General features: G+C 37.9%; 1 protein-coding gene across 1 annotated transcript in view; it reads left to right on the forward strand.

Annotated features, from left to right (window-relative positions):
- MAPK11 (mitogen-activated protein kinase 11) overlaps positions 1-23,284 on the forward strand; it is a 70,341-nt gene that overhangs the window by 42,830 nt on the left and 4,227 nt on the right. Inside the window, exons 4-10 of the mRNA XM_041471481.1 lie at positions 6,434-6,545; positions 15,438-15,467; positions 17,096-17,143; positions 20,065-20,179; positions 20,796-20,867; positions 21,459-21,538; positions 22,298-22,376. Of these exons, the coding sequence (XP_041327415.1) occupies positions 6,434-6,545; positions 15,438-15,467; positions 17,096-17,143; positions 20,065-20,179; positions 20,796-20,867; positions 21,459-21,538; positions 22,298-22,376 (536 nt within the window). The remainder of the gene's footprint in view (positions 1-6,433; positions 6,546-15,437; positions 15,468-17,095; positions 17,144-20,064; positions 20,180-20,795; positions 20,868-21,458; positions 21,539-22,297; positions 22,377-23,284) is intronic.

Raw genomic sequence — 23,284 nt, forward strand, 5'->3', positions numbered from 1 at the left:
CATCTGCAGTGTACAAAATCAGACCAACAAGGGAGTTGTAGATGACTGATGCCTTAATGGATGAGAAGAAGAGGTTTCCTGCAGCAAGTCCTGCAGCACTGCACCAGCTAAAAACTCACATTCTTTGGGTACATATATGCCAGTAAAGTGCATATATGTCCTATCTGGAAATGGCAGATCTCCTTATTGGTCCTTATGAAAGCAAAAACACAGTTATAATTGGACAGTTTATTACTGTCAAAAATTTGTAAGGGAGAAACACTCCTGTCTGTCCTTTCTGCAGGATGAAAGGTTAGCACATCTAGGGGGCTAACAGGACACTGGGTAAATTTTATTTGGTATTCAGAAGTCAATAAATCAGCATAGGGATATCTGTTGTCTTTCTGCCTATTTTCCTAACTTGACTAATAGGTGCTTTTTGTAGGCTGGGCTTCAGCTGATAGCCATTTATTCACACCCACCCTTGGGTAATGATAAAGCAGGCTGATGAGCTTATTCCATGAAATGAAAACAAGAAAAGCCACACTGAAACCCAAAGTTTCTCTTTTGATTACTGTCCACTCTAGAGATGAAGTTGAGTCTGTCTGCAGGATTTGAATCTGTCCAGTGTTACATATGAATCCTTTGAAGGAGGAGCGTGGTGATGCTCATGGGTATGGCTTGTGACTGCCAATGTGCTGGCATGAGAAAAGAAAAGGAGGTATTGCAGGCATCCCTCATCTCTGTGATGAAGAAAGGTGACTGTGGTACAAGCCTTGGCATGAATAGTAAACATTTTAAAAAGACTGAGAGGTTTTAGTGTAGTAAAAGGATGCCCATGATGAGAACAGCACAGGAACATGAAGCTAATCCTGCAGAAAATTTAATGTGACATAATATGTAGTTCAGCAAGGCTTTCTCTTAAGAAATGTACTTGCCTGTTTTGCCTGAATGCTAAAGCCACTCAGCTTCACTGTGTTTTCATGCATAACATCTACAAGAGAAAGCAGTACTTATTGTATGAGACACATAACCTACATTACTTATTAATTTATACTAGATTCATGTCTTTTGATGTACTGCTGCTTACATCAGAAACTGTCTTTTACAGAAATTAAATGGGTCAGTCCTGGAATAGAAGTAATCCAATAAAAAGTACAGGGGAAGGCAGAGGCAAGGAGCTATTCACCATTGTGCTCTGCTGTTGCAATAGTGTTTGGAAAAGAAGGCAGCTGAGAAGGAAAGGGCAGAAACCACTGTACCAATGTGAACCTGTTATTTATTTGTTGACAATAGTAAAGTTGGTGAGTGTGGTCAGGGGACACATGCAGTAGGGTTGAGAAAGGCTAGAGATGCTGCTACGCACTCCCCACTGGCTTCAGAGTAAATATATTGGGGTGAAAGCATATCTTTGGAAAACAAGTTAGACCAGTAGATGGGTAGTTTTGTGGATTTGCACTTCAGGAAGATGCAGCATCTCTCTTATGAAGACAGGCTGGGAAGGTTTGAGTTGTTCTGCCTGGAGAAGAGAAGACTCTGGAAGGACCTTAGAGCAGCCTTCCAGTCCTCAAAAAGGGCTGCAAGAGAGGTGGAGAAGAGCTTTTTACAAGTGCTTGTAGTGACAGGACAAGGGACAATAGTTTAAACTGAAAGAGGGTAGATTTAGATTGGACATAAGGAAGAAATTCTTTACTGTGAGGGTCATGAGGCACTGGCACAGGTTGTTCAAAGGAGATGTGGATGCTTCATCCCTGAAAGTGTCCAAGGCTGGGTTGAATGGGGCTTTGGGCAACCTGGCCTAGTGGAAAGTGTTCCTGCCCATGGCAGGGATTTAGAACTACATGAGCTTAAAGGTCCCTTCCAAGCCAAACCAATCTGTAGTTCTGTGGAAGTGATGCAGTATTACACCCTGTCCTTGAGATAAAAGCTGTTAAAGTACTTCAGTGCAGGCTGAGGAAATCCAGGTTATTTTTCAGTCAAATGTACAGTAGATGCATTCTTTTTTGGCTTATTTATTTGAGAAATTGCCTCTTGGCAGAGTTAGTTGGGGTAAAAATAAGACCCTGAAAAGGCAACACTGCTGCTGATTTCCACAGATGCTTTTCATTGCCATTGCAGAGTGTACTGGGTTCCTTCCTCAGATGAGCTTCCATCTCTGATAGTGTCGGTAATTGTGCTGATTAACACCAAAAATATATTTATAAAAGCTTTCACAGATATCTCTGGTACATTTCATATAGTCAACACTATGAAAAAATAAATTATTTTTGTGATTGTTTATGGTGGCTTACTTTAGTACTGGAACATGATAAAGTTCTTTACAAATACAGTCCTTAATTGAGAGGTTTCAAACAGAAACAGGACTTTCCATCGTATTATAAAGGAGGAAGTTGACTATACTTGGTCAGTTTCTTTCCCTTTTCCTGAACAAATAGCTGGAGTTGTATCTTCCTCAGAGGATTTATTTTATCACATATTTCCTTGTGCTTAATATAGCTGAAAAAACGTCTGGCCTAAATGGAAATATGAATGACTCTGCTCCAGTACAGGAAAATAATCCCAAACCACAACTATTAAATAAAAATCACTGAGGAAAAGGAAATGGGTCCTTCACTTTATTTTAAAATTGATTAACTATTAGTATGTCTTACCATTTTGGACACTAACATGGATTTCAGAATTTTTAGAAAACCTGGTTTGTAAAGCAAGAGCAGTATTGTGAAATCCTTAGCATATTTAACGAGTTTTCTGGTTCGTTATTTAAAATTCCCTCCTTTGGGAGCTGAGCATTGGTCTTGGTGGTTTCATTCGCTGTAGAGGATTTGCAGCAGAGAGGTTTGTCTCTGTAAGTTTGCAGCCTTACCTCAGCAATAATGTACATCAGGCAGCATTAAGTAAGTACCAGGAACTCTGTGTACTTGAATGGGTACACATTAGAATGTTAGTCAACTTCACTAGTGTGTTTTGGGGCTGGTATGTTCTGCATGGAAACATGTTTCACAGGGGGTGCTTGATAATGCCTTGGTGCACAGATGTCTGTGATAGAGCAGCCACAATTATTTCATCCTCCTCTGTGTCCCCTCTTTTCATTGTGGTGTCCCAGTGTCTTTTACTGCTGCATTCAGATGTGATGGGATTTATTTTCTTAGGGTTCTTGCTTAGGTATATGTGGGCGTGGAAATACTTGCTTAAGGAGAACAAGCAAGACTTTTGAGAAAGTGATGCTTGATAAGGGAAGATGCATATTAAATAAGATTACTGCTAAAATGTTAAGTTCCTTCTTCACATATGTACATCTGAAGAGAGCACACAACTTTTCTGGTTGTGTGTTTGCATACACACACTGCCTTAGGAAATGCCTGTAAAGCTGCGTTATGCTCCACTGTTGCAAAGTATGTCTTTGTAATCCCGTCCTCCTCCTTTCTCTCACTACCTCCACAGAGAAAAGGAAAACCTTATGTAAAAGTCATAAAAAAGAAAATTCTTATTGTAATGTTAGCACTAGCGGTATTCAAATAATAACCACATCCTCTGTGGGCTTAATTATTATTATAGTAGTTATTCTTCTTTAATTAGTTTCATACAACAGTCCCAAGTAAATATTATTAATGACTTTTTTTTTCAAAGATATATGTGGCTATGGAGAAAGGGAATTATAATTTTCTGCTTTCATCTTGATTAGTTTTTCTATCTTCTTCATAATTTTGACAATATCCACTACAACTGTAGTAGTCTGCCCTTAATACGGAAAGACTAAAAATATGTGCAATAAGGATTTCATCATGGTTGGGCATTTAAAGCTTTAAATAAAGGAAGGTGTCCTTTTCTTGCATTTCCCCCCTCCATTTCTACTCATGCTTCTCTTTATTTTCACTTTTTTAAGAAGATGTCTGATTTGGGTGACAGTTCTTGATGTATGACCTTATGTTTGTACAGCCACAAAGACAGGGTTGAACAAGGTTATAAAGCTTATTAGTCTTTTAGTTTGCTTCTGGCAAAGTCCTGCACAGCCTCATGTTGCTAAGAACAGCAAAATTGTGGGTTCAGTCCCCATTCAGGCCATTCACATGAGAGTTGTACTCGATGATCCGTGTGGGTCCCTTCCAGCTCAGAATATTTTGTGATTCTGTGACATAGCAGCCTGCACCTGGGCAACACCACGAGCCCTCTGAGGCTTGGGAGTCTTTCTCTGAACAGACAGAAATGGTCATGAATTAGCAGCAGAGGTAGAAAAGAAGCAGCTCTAAAAGCCTGTGTTATTTAGGCACTGCCTGGATTATGCATTAAAACTAAAATCTGGCTTTAGATCACTCCAGCTCCTTCTTTTTCAGCATTGAGTTCTGTGTATTTAATTTTCTGGTGCTCAGTGGTCTTGAAAGAAGCATTGGTATTTAGTGTAATGCACCCAGTCAGTTTGTATAGTTCCCCCAAAACCCATATTAGTAGGAAAAGCTGCGGTGGAAAATCCGTTTTACTGGATTATTCTCTGCTCAGTGATAGAATGCCTTTGTTTGACAAAAAAAACTCTTTGCGGAACCTGAGGTATAAGCCATAGTAAATCATATAAAGTTCTTGCTAATTTTTTCTCAATAAAAACAGTTTCATTCTGGTTTCTTCTTTGTACTTCCAAGAAGCTATTGTAGTCTATGTACCAAAATTACCCTGTTACTGAACTTGGAAGATGTTTAAAGTGCACTTCATTCATAAGCAGCAGGTCCAGCTAGGTGAAGAGCACTGCAAGTGCTCTTCATAATATAGACTGATTTTTCTGTTTATTCTCAACACTTCAGTATTTAAAGTGGTAAAATACTGTCTCCTCTTACATAAAATGGTTAGCCTCTTAACTTTTAGTTCCAGTAGATACTACTTGTATTTTTTTTATCACAGAGTTAACCTGCCATCTGAGTTATAAAATCTAACACATAACAAATCCAGGCACTACTTTAGGTATTCTTTCTGCCATGTTTATGCCTGTAGCTAATGTCTCAATATGTTTTGGATTATGTTTTTTCACTTATTAGGTGATTTAGGCTTTATTGTGTCAAATCAGCCATTAATTCTTTTCTGTTTTTTCTTTTTGTTTTTTAGGTCATTGGAATTTTGGATGTGTTCACACCAGATGTAACACTGGAGAAGTTTAATGACTTGTAAGTTCCAAGTTGTTTGTTTTTTGGACCAGAGCATTGTTGCTTGTGCGGAATGAAAGGTTGTTGCTTTGTAAATAGAGAATTTCAAAATTGTTGCTTCATGGACTTTTTTTTTCTGAGTTTCATCTTAATATAACTCTTACTGCAGCTTTGGTGGGCTGGAGTTTTCAGATTGTCATTCAAACCAGTTTCCTGTCTTTCAGCCCTTAATAAATGGCAGTTTAGTGAATTCCCTAATCCACCTTACAAATACTGATTTCTTACCCTAAGGCCCAGGTTGCTCAAATGATAGGACAATTCTTAAGCCAGTCAAGTAGGCTGAAAGTTATCCCCACTATGTGGCATATCTCAGTGGGTTCCATTCAAATTCAAGGATCAGTTAAAAGTGCTGGTGCTGCTGAATTATTTTGGTGTTTATCTGCAATGTGGTCTGTTGTGCCCCATGACTGTTTTCCCAGTCAGTGGTCCAAACAGCACCTGATACAGATTGTTTCTACCACATCTCCCTGACCTTTTGGTGGCATCTCAAAGACAAGATGTTTAACATGTCTACTGTTTTATTTGTTTACTGCTACAATTCTGGCAGTGAATTAGAGTTGCTAGAGAAACAGTGCCCAGACATGCTTTTGGGCTTAATGTAGGTTTCCTGTGTTAGTAGAACTGTTCTGAATTTCATCTAGTATATCTATGTTTCCTAAACAATCTTGTGTATTTATATGTTAACAAAGAAAGCTATCTGACAGAAAAACATAGAAAATGAAGTACAGAAAACATGGAGCATGTGTTCATATTGATTGTTGAGCCAAAATCAATGTTGTCCATATTGTCTATTGTGCTAGCATTTTACACAGCATATGTAATAGAATGCACATGTACATGATGAGCATTGAAACACTGTGTTTTACATGAAACCCTAAAATCGTCCTCCAGATTTTGCTAATTCAATGTCTGTGCTGCTAGGTCATGACTGTGAGATACACTGCCTTCCATGAATGTCTTAGTTTTTTGTGTAGCTGTCTTTGAAATATCATGAGGCTTTTGGTTAGTTTCTTTCTAAGCTAGTTCTAATAACTAGCAAATTTCCATAATCAGTGACAGAACTGAGCAATGCCTCTTTAAGACAATCACATAAAAACAGATAGGCTCGGTGGGTAGGAGGATGATGAAGGAATTGTTTGGTAAATGGAATGATCTATAATTTAATATTGTAATTGAACTATAACATACAATTATGCTTTAATTTACATGACAAAGTTAATCAAGTTAATTTGTTTGGTTTTCTTTCTATTGTTTTGTTTTGTTTTAAGCTACCTCGTCATGCCATTTATGGGAACAGACTTGAGTAAGATAATGAAGCATGAGAAATTAACTGAAGATCGAATCCAGTTCCTGGTATATCAGATGTTGAAAGGCTTAAAGGTTTGCCAGTCTGCTACTATTTTAGTTTCTCAGTCTTTTTTCCTAGTAAACTGTTATGGAGAACTATAAGTATTTATAATTTAATCACAGGATAAAATTTATCTCACCTAGTATAGTAAAAATTGTATATTAAATTAAAATAATTGCATTAATTTCTTGTATAAAGTATATTTTTGCAGGTAAAAAATCTTGTCTCTCTCACTTTCTCATCTTACATTAGATGCTCCAGTTCCATAGTCATCATCATTAAGCTTCACTGGCTTTGCTTCAGTATCTCTCTTTAACTGGGAAGCCCACAGCTGGGCCCAGCACTCCAGGTGTGTCTCACCAGAGCTGAGAAAAGGGGAAGGATCATCTTCAAGGTGCTGGCAATCCTCTGCCCAATGCATGGGGCTTTTGGTTGTCTTTGGTGCCAGGGCACAGGTCCTTTTCTGCCAGGCTGGTCAATCTCCAGCCTTGTCTGGTGCATGGCATTATTCTCTCCCAGGATTTTGTTGAACTTTGATGAGTTCCTGTCGGCCCATTTCCTTAGCCTGTGGAGGTCTCACTAAATGGCAACACAATTTTCTGGTGTGTCAACATTATTGTCAGTTCTGCATCATTTGCTGAGTTGCTGAGGGAGCTTTCTGTCCCATCATCCAGGTCAGTAATGAAAATGGTAAACAGAACTGGCTTCAGTACTCACCCTGAGGGGGATGCTGCTGGTGATGGGCCTGCAGCTGGACTTCCTGCCACTGATCACAACTGTTTGATCCAGGCAGCTCGGTCACTGTCCATTAATCTAACTCTTACTTCCACTGTCTCTCAGGGTTTTACGAGAGTTTCAAAAGCCTTGCAAGAGACAAGGTAAACAGCACTGTCTGCCCTCCTGTCATCCACCAATCCAGTTGTCTTATCTTAGAGGGCTAACAGGGTATCAAGTGTGATTTTCTTCTGTAAATCTATGTTGACTACTGACAGTCAGTTCTTTGTCCTTGTAATTTTTGGAAATGGTTTCCAGAATTACTTGCTTATCACATTCCCAGGGAGTGAGGTACGGCTGACTGGCCTTCCTTGATCCTCTTCTTCAATACCTTTTTGAAGACATTAGCAATATTTGCTTTCTTGCAATCATAAGGAACATCTCCTGATGACATTGGCCAGCTTCTCTTAGAATTCATGAGTTCATCCCATCAGGCTGTTTGTTTAAATGTTAAATTTGTGTTTGTTCAGATATTCCTTTTCTGATCCTCCTCCACTGAGGGTTAAATCTTCCTTGCTCCAGACTTTTCCAGCAGTTTCAGGGACCTATGATATGGCAAATGCTACCAGTAAAGATGAATTAAAAGAAGGCATTGAGTACCTTAGTTTTTTCATGCCCCTGGTGCAATTGCCTGTGTTGTCTGTAGTTTTGTTTTTGCTCCCTGTTAGCATGTAGAAGCCCTTCATGTTCACCTTTGTGTCTCTTACCCAATTCAGGACAAGAGGGCTTTGCCTTTCCAGATTCCATCTCTGCACACTTGGGCAGTATCTCCACATTCCTGCAGGGTGACCTGACTCAGCTTCCATCTCATGTATGCTTTTTTGTGTTTTGCTTTCCCTAGGAGTTCTTGCCACCTGTCACCTTTTCTTGATCTTGACTTAACTAGTGTCTGCTTATTGTGTGCTGATGTTTTACACTGTGAAATTAGGAAAACATTCATAAAAGACTAATGGCCAATGCAGATTTGTCTAGTTTTGAACTGTGTAGGAAAACTTCATCTTGTAGGTCTTCCAGTAAGTCTTGGGAAGAATAATGATTTTGATACATCATTTCCTTAAAAAGTATAACCTCATGCGTAAGTTAGTTGTTTGTCTTGTTCATTATTTTCTTTATCTTTTCACATAGTAAGCCAGACTGTTAATTCCTTCTCAGAAATAATGTTTGTATTTATCTCTGTTTTATCTCTTAGATACTGTAGTATATGGACTGTAGAGCTTATAGTTATAGCAAATAACATAAAAACATAATCTTGAATTTTACTGATTCTCACAAGAATGATTCTAAATGTATTAGCTGTCATATACTTTGCATGTATTTCTTCCTCATCTTTTGCTAAATACTGTTTGTTTTTACTACTCCTTTTTTTCTGCTGTTTGGTTTTTAAAAATTAGACAGTGTATATTGAAGTTCATGGTCTTACAACACAAATAGAAGATATTCCTTAAGTTCCCTGTTTTTATCTATAACCTATATTAATGTGACGTGAAAATGATTCTTGGTCCATATTAGTACTACAATTCTTAAATTACTGTGTTTGCTTTTTGGGTGTGCTACTTTTTTCTTTTGGTGACACAGTTCCAAGAGAAGAAAAACCTTGACCTAGGTCTGCAGGTTTTTTCCAGGCTCTCCTGCAGTAAAGTCTGTTTAATTCTCTTTGCTGCTCTGGAGACACATAAGGCAGCTATGGAGTAGCACTGTCTTAAATTGAGTGTCATTCCCTGGCTACTGCTGGCACTGTACAGTTTTGGTTTTACAGTCCTGTAAACATACAATGTGTGGGCAGAAATTTCCTCTGTGCTTGTACAGATAAATGAAGTCACTGTAGGGGTGTGCTTGTGTAGTGGAAATACAGACCTGATTTTGATACAGGAATGTCTGGCACTTCCATCATGATGCAGATTCATCCAGATCTATACTTGCATTGCCAAACACTATTAAAAAATAATTAAATAGTAGGACAGCATGCCGTGCCTGGACGAGAACATCAGGAGCAGCATAACCATGATTCTATTGTCCCTCAGCACTTAACAGATACAGAAGGGCAAGTAAATTGTTTTACTCCCATCACAAAATGTAATAAATACATTTTCTTGTTGAGTCCTGCATTATTGATTTCTCTTTGACCCTACCATGGATTTTATGTTCTTATTTTAGTACATTTTTGCTCATGTAGCGTTTTACATGTGCTAAGTAATTATCTTTTGTGTTCTACAGTTGTGAGTTTAAGTGCAATAATTTCCATTTTACAAATGCAGGAACTAAAGTCAGGTAAACTAAAGCCAGGTTTGGGAAAATTGGTTTTATTTAAGCTGGAGGAAATTTACCTCCAATCTGGATTCTGAATGTGGAGTTAGGATTTCAGTTCTGTCATTAGTTCCCTGGTCACAAAGCCATGTCCTAAGAAGTGTTGTCTTAAGGACTGTGTAGATGGAGTGGTCTGTTTAAGTTGCAGGTAACTGTCTGGGGAGCAGGTTTCTGGGAGAGGCATGCTATTCACCAGGGATGAAGAACAGCAATTGTGCTGACTTTACAGGCAAGCAATATGTGAACCGTAAAGAATTAGCTTAGATTAAGTGTAGTGGAAAGGATGAATAATTAATTTAATTCTGGTGAAATGGCTTAGAAACATATTTTGGTCCTAGTGATGGACACTACATGACAGAGGCCGACAGAGCAGAACTTGAGCCCCCAAAGGTTGACGCTGAAGTCTGTTGGATCAGTAAATGTGGAAGACAAATGGAGCAACTGTGTGTGGTTGACATACATGGGAAGAAAACAGAGCAGGAATTTATGAGGATATATTGGGCAGGTTTGTGGTAAGGTTTGTTTGTTAGTGAAGGCTGCAGGGGTGGCTGCTGTGAGAAGACACCAGGAACACCTCCATGTTGAGCAAAGTTCCAGCCAGCTGCAAAGTAGACCCACTGCTGGCTAAAACTGAGTCCATCAGCAATATTCATGGCATGATAGTGGTAATACATTTAAGGAGTGGTAGAAAAATGTTGGCAGCAGCTGTGAGAGGGGAATGAGAAAATGTGAAGCAGCCCTGCAGGCACCAGGGTCAGTGAGGATAGAGGGGGAGAAGATGCTTCAGGTGCTGGAGTAGAGATTTCCCTGCAGGCCATGAAGACCATGGTGGCACAGGTTGCTCCTCTGCAACCTGGAAGATCAGGACACAGCAGGTATCCATCCACACAGCAGCTGTGGAGCACCCCATGCTGGGGCCCAGGGATGTGGCCTAAATGAGGCTGCCGCCCATGCAGAGCCAGCGCTGGAGCAGGCCCCTGGCAGGTTTTAGTGTCAAGACCTGTGACCCTTGGGGACCCACACTGGAGCAGTCCACTCCTGAAGGACTGCATCCTGTGTAAAGGACACATGCTGAAAGAGTTCATGAAGGACTGTCTGCTGTGGGAGGGACATAAGAATAAATGCAGTTACAGGGCAACCAGCTACCAGCAGGGATGCTAAGATAGTAACTCTGATAGATCTTGTGTAAGAAGTGGTTTACCTGAATAGTTTATTACCCCATGATGTTTTTGAGAGTAAAACTGTACTTACCTCAAAATTACCAGCAGGAAATAAAATATTATTCAGCTACTAGACTTTTTTGCCATTTCTTATTACACAGCAAACTCTGGAGAACAGTCTTTACTGTATCTGTTCCATTAAGTTTTGGAATCTCATTGAACCATTTCAGCCAGAAATACACACCTAGCTGAAAATATTTTTAAGAAATTGGAATGGGCAAGTGTTTGAGGCACATTCTTGTAGCCCTGTCTGTGCTAGGAAACATGTTAAGCTGAAAGCAGTGTTGCTAACATGCAGACAAGAAAGAAAATGAGTCAGTAATTTGTTTATTCTTTTACAGATATCAGTAAATTAGCTGTTTAAGAAAGAGTTAGCCAGGCTTTTCATGAAAGTCTTGTACTTTTTAAGGTCTACTGTATCTGGGTTAAAGACAGCCCATCTCTGTTTACTTGGATTGTTTTTTTGGCAGGGCATGGGGAACATACACTTAGCTAGCACTCAGCAGAGGCATTATAAGGGAAAAATGCTTGCACCAGCTGGGAAGGGGGAGAATGCCACTGGAGATCTATGTGGTAAAACTCATTCAGCTTCTCAAGCTTAGCCTGTCCTTTGTATAATGGCTTTGTTTTTCACCTTTTAACTTTGATGGAGTCTATTCTGAGGGGGGTTTTTGGTGTTAAAGATGTAGTGTGCAATATGCATTTGTCCTTTGTAAAGTACATAAGAACTTTATGGTATCTCTATTTATGTCTGGTCAAAGGCAAGAAGACTGTTCATCATTTTTGTCACATTGCATATGCTACTGTAACAGCCTGCTTACATGTGACAGTTAAATGTGTGTAAGGGAGAACTCTGGGTGACTGATGTACTGTGAAGGGATAAGGGAGATTTTTGCTAAGCCCCCAAGTTGTTTCCTTGCAGTCTTCATTTCTACATTCTATCTGTAGGCTGGCTCTGGATTGGTTGTATACAAAGGGGGCTCAACAGCCTTGATTTTAAAAAATCTGTATAAATTGAGGTCAAGGCTGAGTTAATGAAGATTTGTATCTTCAGCCTTTGCTCTGAAAGTCTGTACAGTTCTTTTTTGTCAGTTCTTATCATTTTACTGTCTTTTTTCTACAGAGAATGAAATATTAATTTTCTTTCTTTGGTGAGCCTTGTAATTCAATGTGATGTGACAACATTTGAAAGCAATGATATACCTCTCCTTTGCTTGTTGCCTAGTTGGGCCTTAGTCTGGTATTAAATTTTACTTAAGCGTGAGCTTGCATCTTGGAAGGACTTTCATAATTTCTTTTTTGTTATTGTTTGACAGAAAAGCTGTGTATTGTCAAAGAGTACAGAAGGCAAGCTAAACATAAATGTCTGTATATGTAGGTGGAGAGAGACTGCAGCTTTCAGTCTTGGGTCCCTGTTCTGCAGGAATGCCAGCTGGGCTCCTGTTCATAGAGGTCTGGGGAGGTGGCTGTCAGTCCTCTCTCTTTATTCATAGTGCTTGAGAAGGGACAGACAGCTCTTGGGCCATACAAACACCTGTTCAAGCTTCTTTTGCCATATTTATGGTAAGATGTACTCCTCTAATTCTCTCCTTTGTATTGACTGCCTTTTGTTCACACTTATGCTGGATTTTTTTGCTTCTCTGCTTTCCCTTCCCCCCCGACTCATTTCCTTTTCAGTTTTTACTTCCTTGCCAAGATGCTTTTCATTTTCATTTTGCATGTTGCCTAGAACACATTCTTCTGAGTCTTTGCTAATTCCGTTTTGATTAGCTTTTTATTTTGTGTAGAGATTACATAGGAAAAAAAGAATGCTTAAAATTTAGATGATTGTTGGATGACTTCCTAGCATAATCTGAAGCTTGCATTCCAGGATTTATGCATGGTGTCAAAATTGTCTTTAGGATAATGCACAGAGCTCCTGTGCTCCAAGGCACTTCACTTGTGTTAACTTGAATTAAATATGGTTCACGTGAAGTGGTAGAAACATTGTGAAGGACATGTCTACTCTGTTCTGAATCATTTTGCCATGTTAAGAATGAAAAATCTGTCAATAGATGGATAATTTAATGAGGAGAACCAGTAAGAACAGGATCCCATTTCAGAAGGCTGTTGAACAGAAATTGAAAACCTTCTGAATGAAGACTGGCACAGTTCCAGTGTTGCTGCCTGCCAGAAGATTATGAAACACAGTTAAAAAAATACTGCTACTGTTAAAGAAACTTTGCAGCGCAGCACCAGTATTTCAGCTTTCAGAAAGGCTGGTGTGTGTATTGCAGTCAGGAATTACTGCTATTTCATGTAATCTCAGTAGTGCTATGTTAAGAGGAGCATTCAGAAAACATAGGAGCTTTCCCCAAAGTGTTAACATTATTTTGGTGCTGTGAACATTCGTAAAACCTTCAGCAGGGTGAGAATGACAGCAAAACCATACTCCTCCCCCCAGACAGGTGAGATTTACTTTGACTGAAATTGTAAAGGGTGCAGACCTTTTAATTCCTGTTTCTACATTCCACATTCTTAGGTCCCAAATGACTAGGTCTGCTAGCCATTTCCTTACTGTGTACAGTCTTAGCAGCACAAACTGACTATAGAATATTTTAAGCATTTGTTCTGGAAAATCAAGTGGCTTCAGTTAGAAGATATTGCAATAATTTAGAATGCAAGTAGATATTGTGATATTCTTGATCAAGATAGTGATAACAGAGGACGTATTTTTCTTAATGTATTGGGAGTTTAGCTATTTACAGTTACATTTCTGGTTTGGGTTTGCTGTTTTATTTTTTAAGATGCATATGGTCTCTATGTACAATTGACAAACTTCCTCCTCCTCCCATCCCAATTCACTTCATGCACATCCATGACAGATAAAACATTTTGTAGTTTTGTGTTTGCTGTAGTGGTTTTACAGCAAACATTCTGTGAAGCAGCCATGTGCCCTCAAAGTCTTGTGTCAGCCCCAGGAAATCCTGTGAAGGGCTTTGGCATTTCCTATGGGTGATGTTAAACCTTGCCCAATCTGCAAGTAATCTGCAGCAGGAACTGGGTACTGCAGATGCCAGGGCAGGCCTGGGCTCTGGCACAGCAGTCAGTAGTGTGTGACCATGCAGCAGCAGGGCTCTGCCACAGCCTGGGCTGGGTTGCTAAAGTTGTATGCACAGGGTCAAAGGAAGTGGGGGCTTTTTCCCCCATCCCTCTTTTCAGAACCTATGAGACCACATCTGGTGTAAGAGAGGACTAACTGTCAGAGATTTTTTCAGTCACTGCTTTAAAAGCTTGGCACCCTAAGTGCAGATCTTGTGCTGCTTAGGTTGTATGGGTTGTGTTTTAAGTTCAGTAATCTAAGTCTGAAAGGCACATTGCTTCTGTCTGAAAAAGTTGGTTTTTGTTCTGTAGCTTTGCTTTCTTTGTCTTGGTGTTTCTCATCAGCTGGATTATGAGGACCCCTTTGCAGAGGGACTGTTGCATTCGTGAGCTTAATTGCCCATCCTGAGGGCTGCTGGGGAAGAGGATCATTGCTGTGGCTGTGGCTGATTTGCAATTATCCTGCAAAGCTCCTTTCTTCTGTGCATCTCTGTGATGTTATGCTGACTATTCCTGGTTGGTCTTCTCTGGCTCTGCCAGCTAGTTCCCTGTGACCATGTTGCCACTTGTCCCATTTTTCAGAGTGTAATAAAATGAAAATTCTTCAGGTATGGCTGAAGGATTTGCATCTTATTCATCTTTTCTCAAGTATTTTTGTTTAAAAGCTTTTATTGTTCTCGTGTTATTAGCATCACTAGTATGGTCTGTGGGGGTTTCAGATCAGTTCCCCACCCCTGAAGGGATTAGCACGTCCCAGGCTGCTCTTGGAAACCATGTCCTCAGTGCAGAACAACTTTCTGCATTTTGATCTTTGCAAGAGATGCGTGTATCTGAACTAGTTACTAGAAGTTCCCTTTATTGACTGTGATGAAAATAGTCTCTTCTAGGGTATCATTCAGCTAGTGAGAGAAACTCATACCTCAGTGGGGAGCACTTGGTGACAGTCATGGGTTCAAACATCTGCATTTTATCAGGTGTCATCCCAAAAGAACTAGTCCTGGGTGTTCAGTTTGCTGGTTTGGCTGTTGTGAGCCCTTAAATAGGTCACTGAATGGGTGATGAAAATATGCAAGTAAAAAGAATATCTTTGAACTTGACCTTTCCATTTTCCATTGAGGAATACTGAAGCATGTAGCAAGAATTCTCAGATAAGACCTTGACTGGCCTTCATCCCAGTCTTAATGATCTCTTAAAAGCCAGTGCTGCTGAAGCATATGAATCTAAACTATGATGACACACCAGAGACACCTATTGTAGGAGAGCATTTCTGATGTATAAAATACCATGTTTCATTCTGATATGAGTTGCAGTACTCAAACTGATTCAGTGGTTTCTCATTATTAAGGGAGGGAAAGGACAAAATGCTAGTGTAATTATCTGAACATGAAAACTATAGCTAAAGGGATCTTCTGTGCAAGAAATAAACATTTTCTAATTTCAGTTTACTTTAGCACCATGTAAAAGTACTTTCTCTCCTACCCCAGGCAACTTTTAAACTCAGGACCTCAACTAAAAATATACTTTCTCTTCTTTCTCTTTTTACAGTATATTCACTCATCAGGCATAATTCACAGGGTAAGTGGAAAAACATGAAAGATGTTTATATTTTGATAATATGAGTCATGTTTGTGTGTAAGCATGCTTATAAATAGGCCTGAAATTCTGTTTATGGGTTTTCTCAGTTTGTTGGTGCCTTTGATTTCTTCTTCAGTGGGGACAAAAGCTGGCATGGCTGTGTCAGTGTAAGCTGGGCACTCAAGTTGCACTGAATACAGCTTAGATTTGGGGTTCCTAAATTACTTTTTGAAGTTGAGTTGTAAGCTCCACAAGAGCAAATAGTGTCTAAACTGAGATAGATGAGAGTTGGGGGTTTTTTTGTTTGTTTGTTTTTTAAGGACAAAAACAATGTTTAAAAACAATGTTTAGGTTTTCTTTAAATATTTTATTACTGTTCAGAGTTTTGGGGGAACCATAGAAACTGAAGAAAATTGTCCAAAATTATAGACTTAAGAACCTCAATTTTTTTCTGAGAGAAATTTAAGCATTTGTTTATTTTTGAATCCCTTTTCTATATAAAGTCTACTTAAAATCACTTCTGCACTGTGAAGAAGGAGTTCTGAATTATGCCTTTGTGGTACCAAGCACCATATCTTACCCCAAAACTGCATTAGAACAGTAGAAATTGTCCATTTTTAATAAAGTGTCAGGAGCACCATAGAAAGTGCACATTGTATAGTAACTTTAAGCTGGACATGGAAACTACACAACTGACAAAATAATGTCAGATATTTATATCTTTATTTTTGCAACTGCTGGGATCATGGTCTAAACTTACCCTTGCTTAGTTTTATTCTAAGGTCTCTCTTGATGACGCTTGAGCTTCTTGTTTTCATTGTGGTTTTTTGCACTAAATTGTTTCTCTCCAAGGCCCCTTTGATCTTAAAAGCTCTTTGTATCAAACAGGTGGATCCCTGTTAAAAAGTTCAGAGAGAAGATACTTCTAAAGATCTTGTGCTAAAGTGTATCAAACAAAGGTTTGAGAAAGCTGAAGGAAAATGTATATCTAATTACGTGTGTCTGAGTCACTGGTGTTGCAATATCATCTTAGTCCTTGCCAGTAGTCTTCCCTTTGCTAAACTTTACAACTGTGAAAGATCATTAGGCTTAAGGGACTTAAGGGAATACTTCTTTCACATTCTTCTTAGGAAATTGATTTTTCCACAGAAGAGAGCATAGGGTTTTATGTAAAATCTTGTTTGATTATTTCAGTACTCCTTTTAAATCTGTCAGGGTAAGGAACCTTTATAATGCAAATTTTGATATGCAACATGTACAGTCCAGAACTATATATGTGAATTGTGAACCTTGTGGTGTTACTGTTAAATGCAACCAATTTATGCCCAAACCCCTCTCATAGAAAAATTAGTGAATTCCTTCACTGGCAAGTTTTTTCCTGACTTATAGCAGAAAAAAAAATATATTTTTCTTTGGGGTGAAAATATACTGGAAAAAGCCAAATGTGCAAGTTTGCATCCTTTTTTATATTATTTGTATTGTGACATCATTTTACCTGTTGCTGTTCAAAATAGTTACATGAAAACTATGAAACCAGAAAGAAAGAAGGAAAGACAGAAAAAAGAGTACTTTGTCTTTCTTGGAAATAAAAAAAAAATCCAAAACACTCATTTAAAATCTGGTTGCAGGATCTAAAACCTGGAAACTTGGCAGTAAATGAAGACTGTGAATTGAAGGTAAGGTATGTTTATTTGAAAAACCAGTCAGACGTGTTAGAAGACAGAAGACAACAGGTGCAGCAGCTGTTGACATGCTGGCTGGTTTCAGTGTTGGGATTTTTGCTCTTGAATCAAAATTGGCCTATACATCCTCACAGATCAACAGGGAATTTGAATGGGGACTTTTGTGTCCTGATGTGTAAGGAAACATCAGATCTTACGGCCAAGGTATTGTCCCTAAAAGAGACATAAGAGTTGATGGGAGTGATTCGGTTATGTGAAAATTTCAGCTTTAATTAAATAGAAAAAGTCTAACTATACAAGCTGAGAGATACAGAAGATCAAAGTTTGTGAAGGACACTCTTAATTGAGTAAAATAAAAGGTGATGCAAAGCACTACAAAAGTGGTTCTTAGCATGCAACATGCAAAATATGTACTTGTATGTAGCCATTGTAATACAAATTTTGGTCTTTGGAGACTGACCTGAATGTTCCAGGGTCCTGTAATTTTAGTGTTTTCCTATCTAACACAAAAAGCCATTGACTTTTCCTGGCTTGGAGGTGGACAATGATGAGTGGATTCCAGGGTGCTGGGAAAATAAGAGAATCTAGAAAAAACAGTTGTATATGGATGTCTTCCCCCACACAATTATATTTTGAGATACAGGCCAGATGTCTCCTGATCTGTATCTGCTTATTTAACAGATCTTTGTCTGCACACTCTCAAAGTCAGTTTGTGCAGGCACAGGATCACATTGCCAGGAATAGTGCAACCATTTTCCCCCATGTCTGCACTCGGCAGCTTCCCTTGCATCAGCTCCAATGATGATGAGACTCTAAGCAAGTTGGAGCAATTCCTTTAATGATAATTAATTAGCTATCAGGTTTTTCACAGTGAGCTTTCTGATGCTCGTTTTTCCCTCATCTGATGCTCTCAACTCCTGCATAGGTATCCATCTACACAGTGGAGGGTGTATGAGTGGAAGTCACTGTCCTTTCTGTAGTCTCAAAGTTACAAGTTATTTTTGTTAGTTAATGAAAAAAGTTAGGAAAATTAAGTTTGCTGAGTCAAAGGAGACCTTCCTTAAGGAGCTGAGGGAAATTAGGTCATTGTTTCATAATTCAGAAATTATAAGAAGGATTTTCAACCATGCTCTGAAAATTGCTGTGGAAGTTCAAGCTGAAAAGTTGAAGATTGGAGTGTGAGAATAAAAGTTTTATATGAAGACAGTTGTTGAAATGGTACCATGTTAAGTACAAATAGGATACACTTGTTTGTGAGCGTAATGAAATGTAAATAAAAATAAATCATGAAGTTAAAACATAATACACAAAAATTCTTGCTGTAATTTTCTACTTCTACAAAACCAAATTATCTTTTAGCTGTTTCCAATTCTACCTATCACAAGCCTTGGAAGATAAAATGCCTAAAAGACTGTGACAGAATAGACTGTACCACATCTGGATTTGACCTGTTACTTTTTTATTTTTTCTTCCACCCTCCCTGCTCTCATACTGGGAAAATATTATGTGTGCTGAATTTGTACAATAAAAGCCATATATAAAGGTTTATACAAAAATGTTGCATCTAGTAAATCTTCAGTACCCAAGAATCAGCCACAATCAAGTGCATTTAATTGCTATGAATAAAAAAATTTTCCCTTTGCATTCTGTTCCTGTTTTTAAATTGATTGGTAATCAACAGTTATGAGGAAAACATGGAAATTATATTTCCAGTATGGCAATAAAGATAAGCCATAACATTTTGTAGTCTTGATTTGTGAATGAAAAATACATTTTTCCTTCTTGTAAGTGCCTTGGAATGATGAAACTAACCTGAAGTATTTTAGAATGCTTAATTGCAGAGAGTATTACAAAAACCTGACTCTTGGCATAGGAATGCTCAGGGGTCCCTATTAAAACCCCTGCCCTATCACTAAACACGTGCAGCGTGATTCACATGGCAAACTGTGGCTGCTCATGCAAAGCTTCATGTTTGGTTACCTGTGTATGACAATGATTTATCTTCAGTAGACCTTGCCTTACCCATGCCTCCCAGTTCTTGTTAAAAGCATGACCTTTCCAATAAATAGAAACTGATTGTCATTCCAGGAATGGAATTTGCTTGCTGTTTTTTGCATCTTTTGATGGTCCATGCAGGTGGGCCCTCTTAAGGCAGATTTTACAGAAGTTGACAAAAGGCCATAACATTAATTTTTTCATCTTGCTGCTGTACATATTGCTGTATCTAGAGAGAAATATCTGAGAATCTTAGAAATAAGCTGAATTATGCATAGCACTTTCAAAAAATTGCACGGATCTTGCATTTGTTACAAAAGGTTTTTCTGTAGTTGTTGATGGAGGTTGGAGAAGACTTGATGGGACCAAGTGATGGTAATTCCCTACTCTTGTTGCCAGTTTTCATTGTGACCTAGAGGAAGTCTTCCCTGATATGAGTTATTCATAAAGTAGAAATAACAATACCTTCTTTCCTCAGAATATTGTTGGAACACACTCTTGAATAATTGTGCCACCTGGGATACAAGAGCAATGGACACTGTCTAAAATGTGTGCTGTTCTTTTAGCTGTAACTCAATACAATGATGATTCAGTGATCAGGGAATTTTTTTGCATTAAATATGTCCAGTATCTTTTTTTAATTAATAAGTGAATAATTTATTATTTTCTTTACTGGTCTTACAGCTTTTCATGGTGCCATAGAAGTATGTAACTTGAAAAAAAGTTATTCAAATCTGTGTGCTACCTTTGTCTTGATTTTTAAAATGAGAACAAGACACTTCAATGAGAAAAAGATACAAAAATAAACTAATCTCTGCAGATTGCTCCAGGTTTTGTTTTTTTTTCTTACAGTTATAAAGAACTGTATGAACTAGATAGCAGGCTATCTGATCTGAATGTGCTTTGTGCTTCCACTTCAGATCCTGGATTTTGGATTGGCAAGGCATACAGACAGTGAGATGACTGGCTATGTGGTTACAAGGTGGTACAGAGCCCCAGAGGTCATTCTTAACTGGATGCATTATACTCAGACAGGTCAGTGTGTCTTCAAAAGTATCTTAACAGAGCTAAAGCATTCACTGGATCAGGTGATATATACACAAGGCTTTGTTTCTGAAATGAACAAGAAATTGGAGGTGGAAATGACAGTGTAATTATGCAACATTTCCTTGTAGATAAATTGCAGGTAATCATGTGATGGTGAATTTGGGGATTTTTTTATATATGTCTTCTGAGAGTAACAGAAAATGCCAAGGTTATTAGAAAAAAATTATTTAAATTATACAGACATGACAGTCTGGTTTCTCTTGTATTCCTATAAAGCTGTGCTGATTTTAATTTGAACAGACAGGGAGAAATGGAAAATGGAGGGAATTCAATTAATACTATGGAAGTTTTTAACAGTACTGAAAATTTACTTCCTATGCCTGTTACTGAGAAAGTCATTCTGCATATTATGAGATTATCTCCAGTTAGCTCATTAGAAAGTCTGGTAGTTTTACCTATGCTGTTCATCATACTTGGCAAGGCACACATTTATTTTATAACAGGATATAAAGGTAATTTTTATACTTATTTAAAATATGTTTTAAATTAAATTTTATGCACATTTAAACAGACAGGTTAATGTGCCTCTTGGTGTTTTTTTCAGTTGACATCTGGTCTGTGGGCTGTATAATGGCTGAGATGATAACAGGGAGACCTCTGTTCAAGGGAAATGATCGTATCCTTCAGTTAATTTATGATACTGATGTAAGAAAATCATGAGAGGTTGTTATGTGATACAGTAAGTCTGTTCAAAAACAGATGAGTATAAATTGAAATTAATAGTAAAATGGCTTGCAGCTTTCTCATTAAATCATTATTTCATATCTGTGCTACTTTTGCACACCTGCCAATTAAAACTTGTATTACTGACTTTTTTCAGTAGATCTTTGTGTCACATCTTGAATCATCAAGTAAAAGGCTCTGTGATAATAGAAAAGCCATTCTTTTTCCTAGTGCATGCAATACATTTGTTAATTGTTTAGATACGCTTAATATTTTTGGACTGATTTTTGTCCAAAAAATACAGAACAAGCCTGATGATATTAGAAAATTTTGCAGATGATTCAGTTATGTGTTCCCAGATTATAGGATATTTTCTTTGCCTTTTCTAAGAGAAATTGAGAACTTTCATCTTTTATGAATCTTCTGTTCAGTCATTGAATTAAGATTTCTACATTATTCTCCAACAGCAAAGAAATGCATTACTTTTGCAGGATGATTAGTTTCCTAATAGTGAAAGAATTTGTTCCTTATTTCTGGTATTCAGATCTGGACCAACTCACAGAAATAATGAAAATAACAGGTACACCAACTCAAGATTTTGTTCAAAAATTGCACAGTCAAGATGTGAGTATTCTGATTTGTCAGTTGGTTTTCCATGTCTTAATTTTTCTTTTAGCCATTCTCAGTTGTTAGGCTGAGGTAATATGTCTTGCCTACTGATATGGCCCCTGATGGTCCTTCTCTGCCTTGCCATGATTTATGCACCCGCAATAGCTACTGGAAATGGAGGGTGGAATTATCCACTTTCTGACAGAAAATTATCAGAACATTATTTAAATAATTCAGGATTCCAGTGTATATCACATAAACAGCTGAGGCGATACATGGCAACTTTTATTGTAAAGGTACTAAAAGCACAAAGATACTCAGAAAACCCAGTTTTTTGCAAATGTCTCTTTCCTTATGTCCTTATGTCAATGTCCTTCTAGAATCCTGAGGCCCTTACTATAAAGAACCTAAATTTATTCATTAGTGTAACTGTTCAGTTTAAATATAAAGGAATTAATGTATAAGGTTCACTTCTAGAGATTGCTGTAAACTCACTATGATGTTCTTTCAAATAATTAATACATATTTATTTTAGTAAATATATTAAATATGGAGCACTAATAATTAAAGCTTCGCATTATAATTTCTAAATCATGGTTTTAAAGTTTGACTAAAAAAAGATTCCATTAAGGAAGAAGGTGAATATAATCAGAAAAAATGCATTTGTACAATGTGCTGTCAAAATATTGTTGAGAAAGATATTAAGCATACAGTTAATGTTGTCTCATTACAAAGGTGGCAAAGATCTAATTTAATATCCATGTTTCTTTTAAGGCAAAAAATTATATCAAAAGCCTCCCAAAAGTCCAGAAGAAAGATTTTGCATCCATCTTGAAGTATGCAAATCCTTTGGGTAAGGCTGTTTGTGTGGGTGTGTACAGCTTGTTCTTGTGTTTGCATTGGAGACAGCTGCATTATAGTTCAGTCATGTGACAGGGGATGTGGTGGTTCTTGGGCTATTCTGTCTCTTGCTTTCCATAATTCATAATTTTGATTGTAGCAACTGAAGTTTAAACCCTGTCAGGAATCAGTTGTTTCTCAGAAGCATACAAAAAAAATAGTATTTTGTGTTTTCGTTTCAATCTAGTACCTGCTTATTTGTTTTACGTGAGCAGTTTTCTCAAGTGCCCTAGCATATTAAGTATATGTAATAAAATTTTCTCTGCACTGTATTTGAACTACAATTCTGAAAGCCCAATGTGATCTGCAATTGAAATACAAGAAAATGAAAAGCTGACATTTTAGTAATGGAATAAATACATCCTGAGAAACATCTGTGCATTCCTGAGAAACAATGGCTTGGATTCCATAGATCTTAATAGCCAGAAGAACCTACCAACTGTGCATAACTGTGACATGACCTGAGGCAGGCAGAGCTCTAAAATTACCCTCCTTAAGCATTATCAATTCCCCAATGTTCTAAACACTAACAAGCCAGTTTTATTAGAATATTAATTAGGATAATTGAATTTTCTTAATTTAAGTTAAAATTTTAGGTTCAGATACAGTACAAATAAATCTGATTAATTAACAGCTCTTACCTCTACTGCATGGTTAGCTGATGGGTGGCTACAGCAAGCTACACATTTCCATTTAGTTCTTAGGATGTCTTTTATCCTTTCTGTGGCCATCTGACTGCTTCGGGTCTGGAATAATTTAAAGAGAATATGCAACATGGCAAGCAGAAGTCCTGTCCCACACTTCTTGGGGTGAGGCATCACTTCCCACACTGCCTCTACTTCCTTTCAGTTGCACCAAACT

The sequence above is a fragment of the Pyrgilauda ruficollis genome, unplaced genomic scaffold (genome assembly GCF_017590135.1).
Source record: "Pyrgilauda ruficollis isolate IOZ18807 unplaced genomic scaffold, ASM1759013v1 scaffold27, whole genome shotgun sequence".
Lineage (NCBI taxonomy): Eukaryota > Metazoa > Chordata > Aves > Passeriformes > Passeridae > Pyrgilauda > Pyrgilauda ruficollis.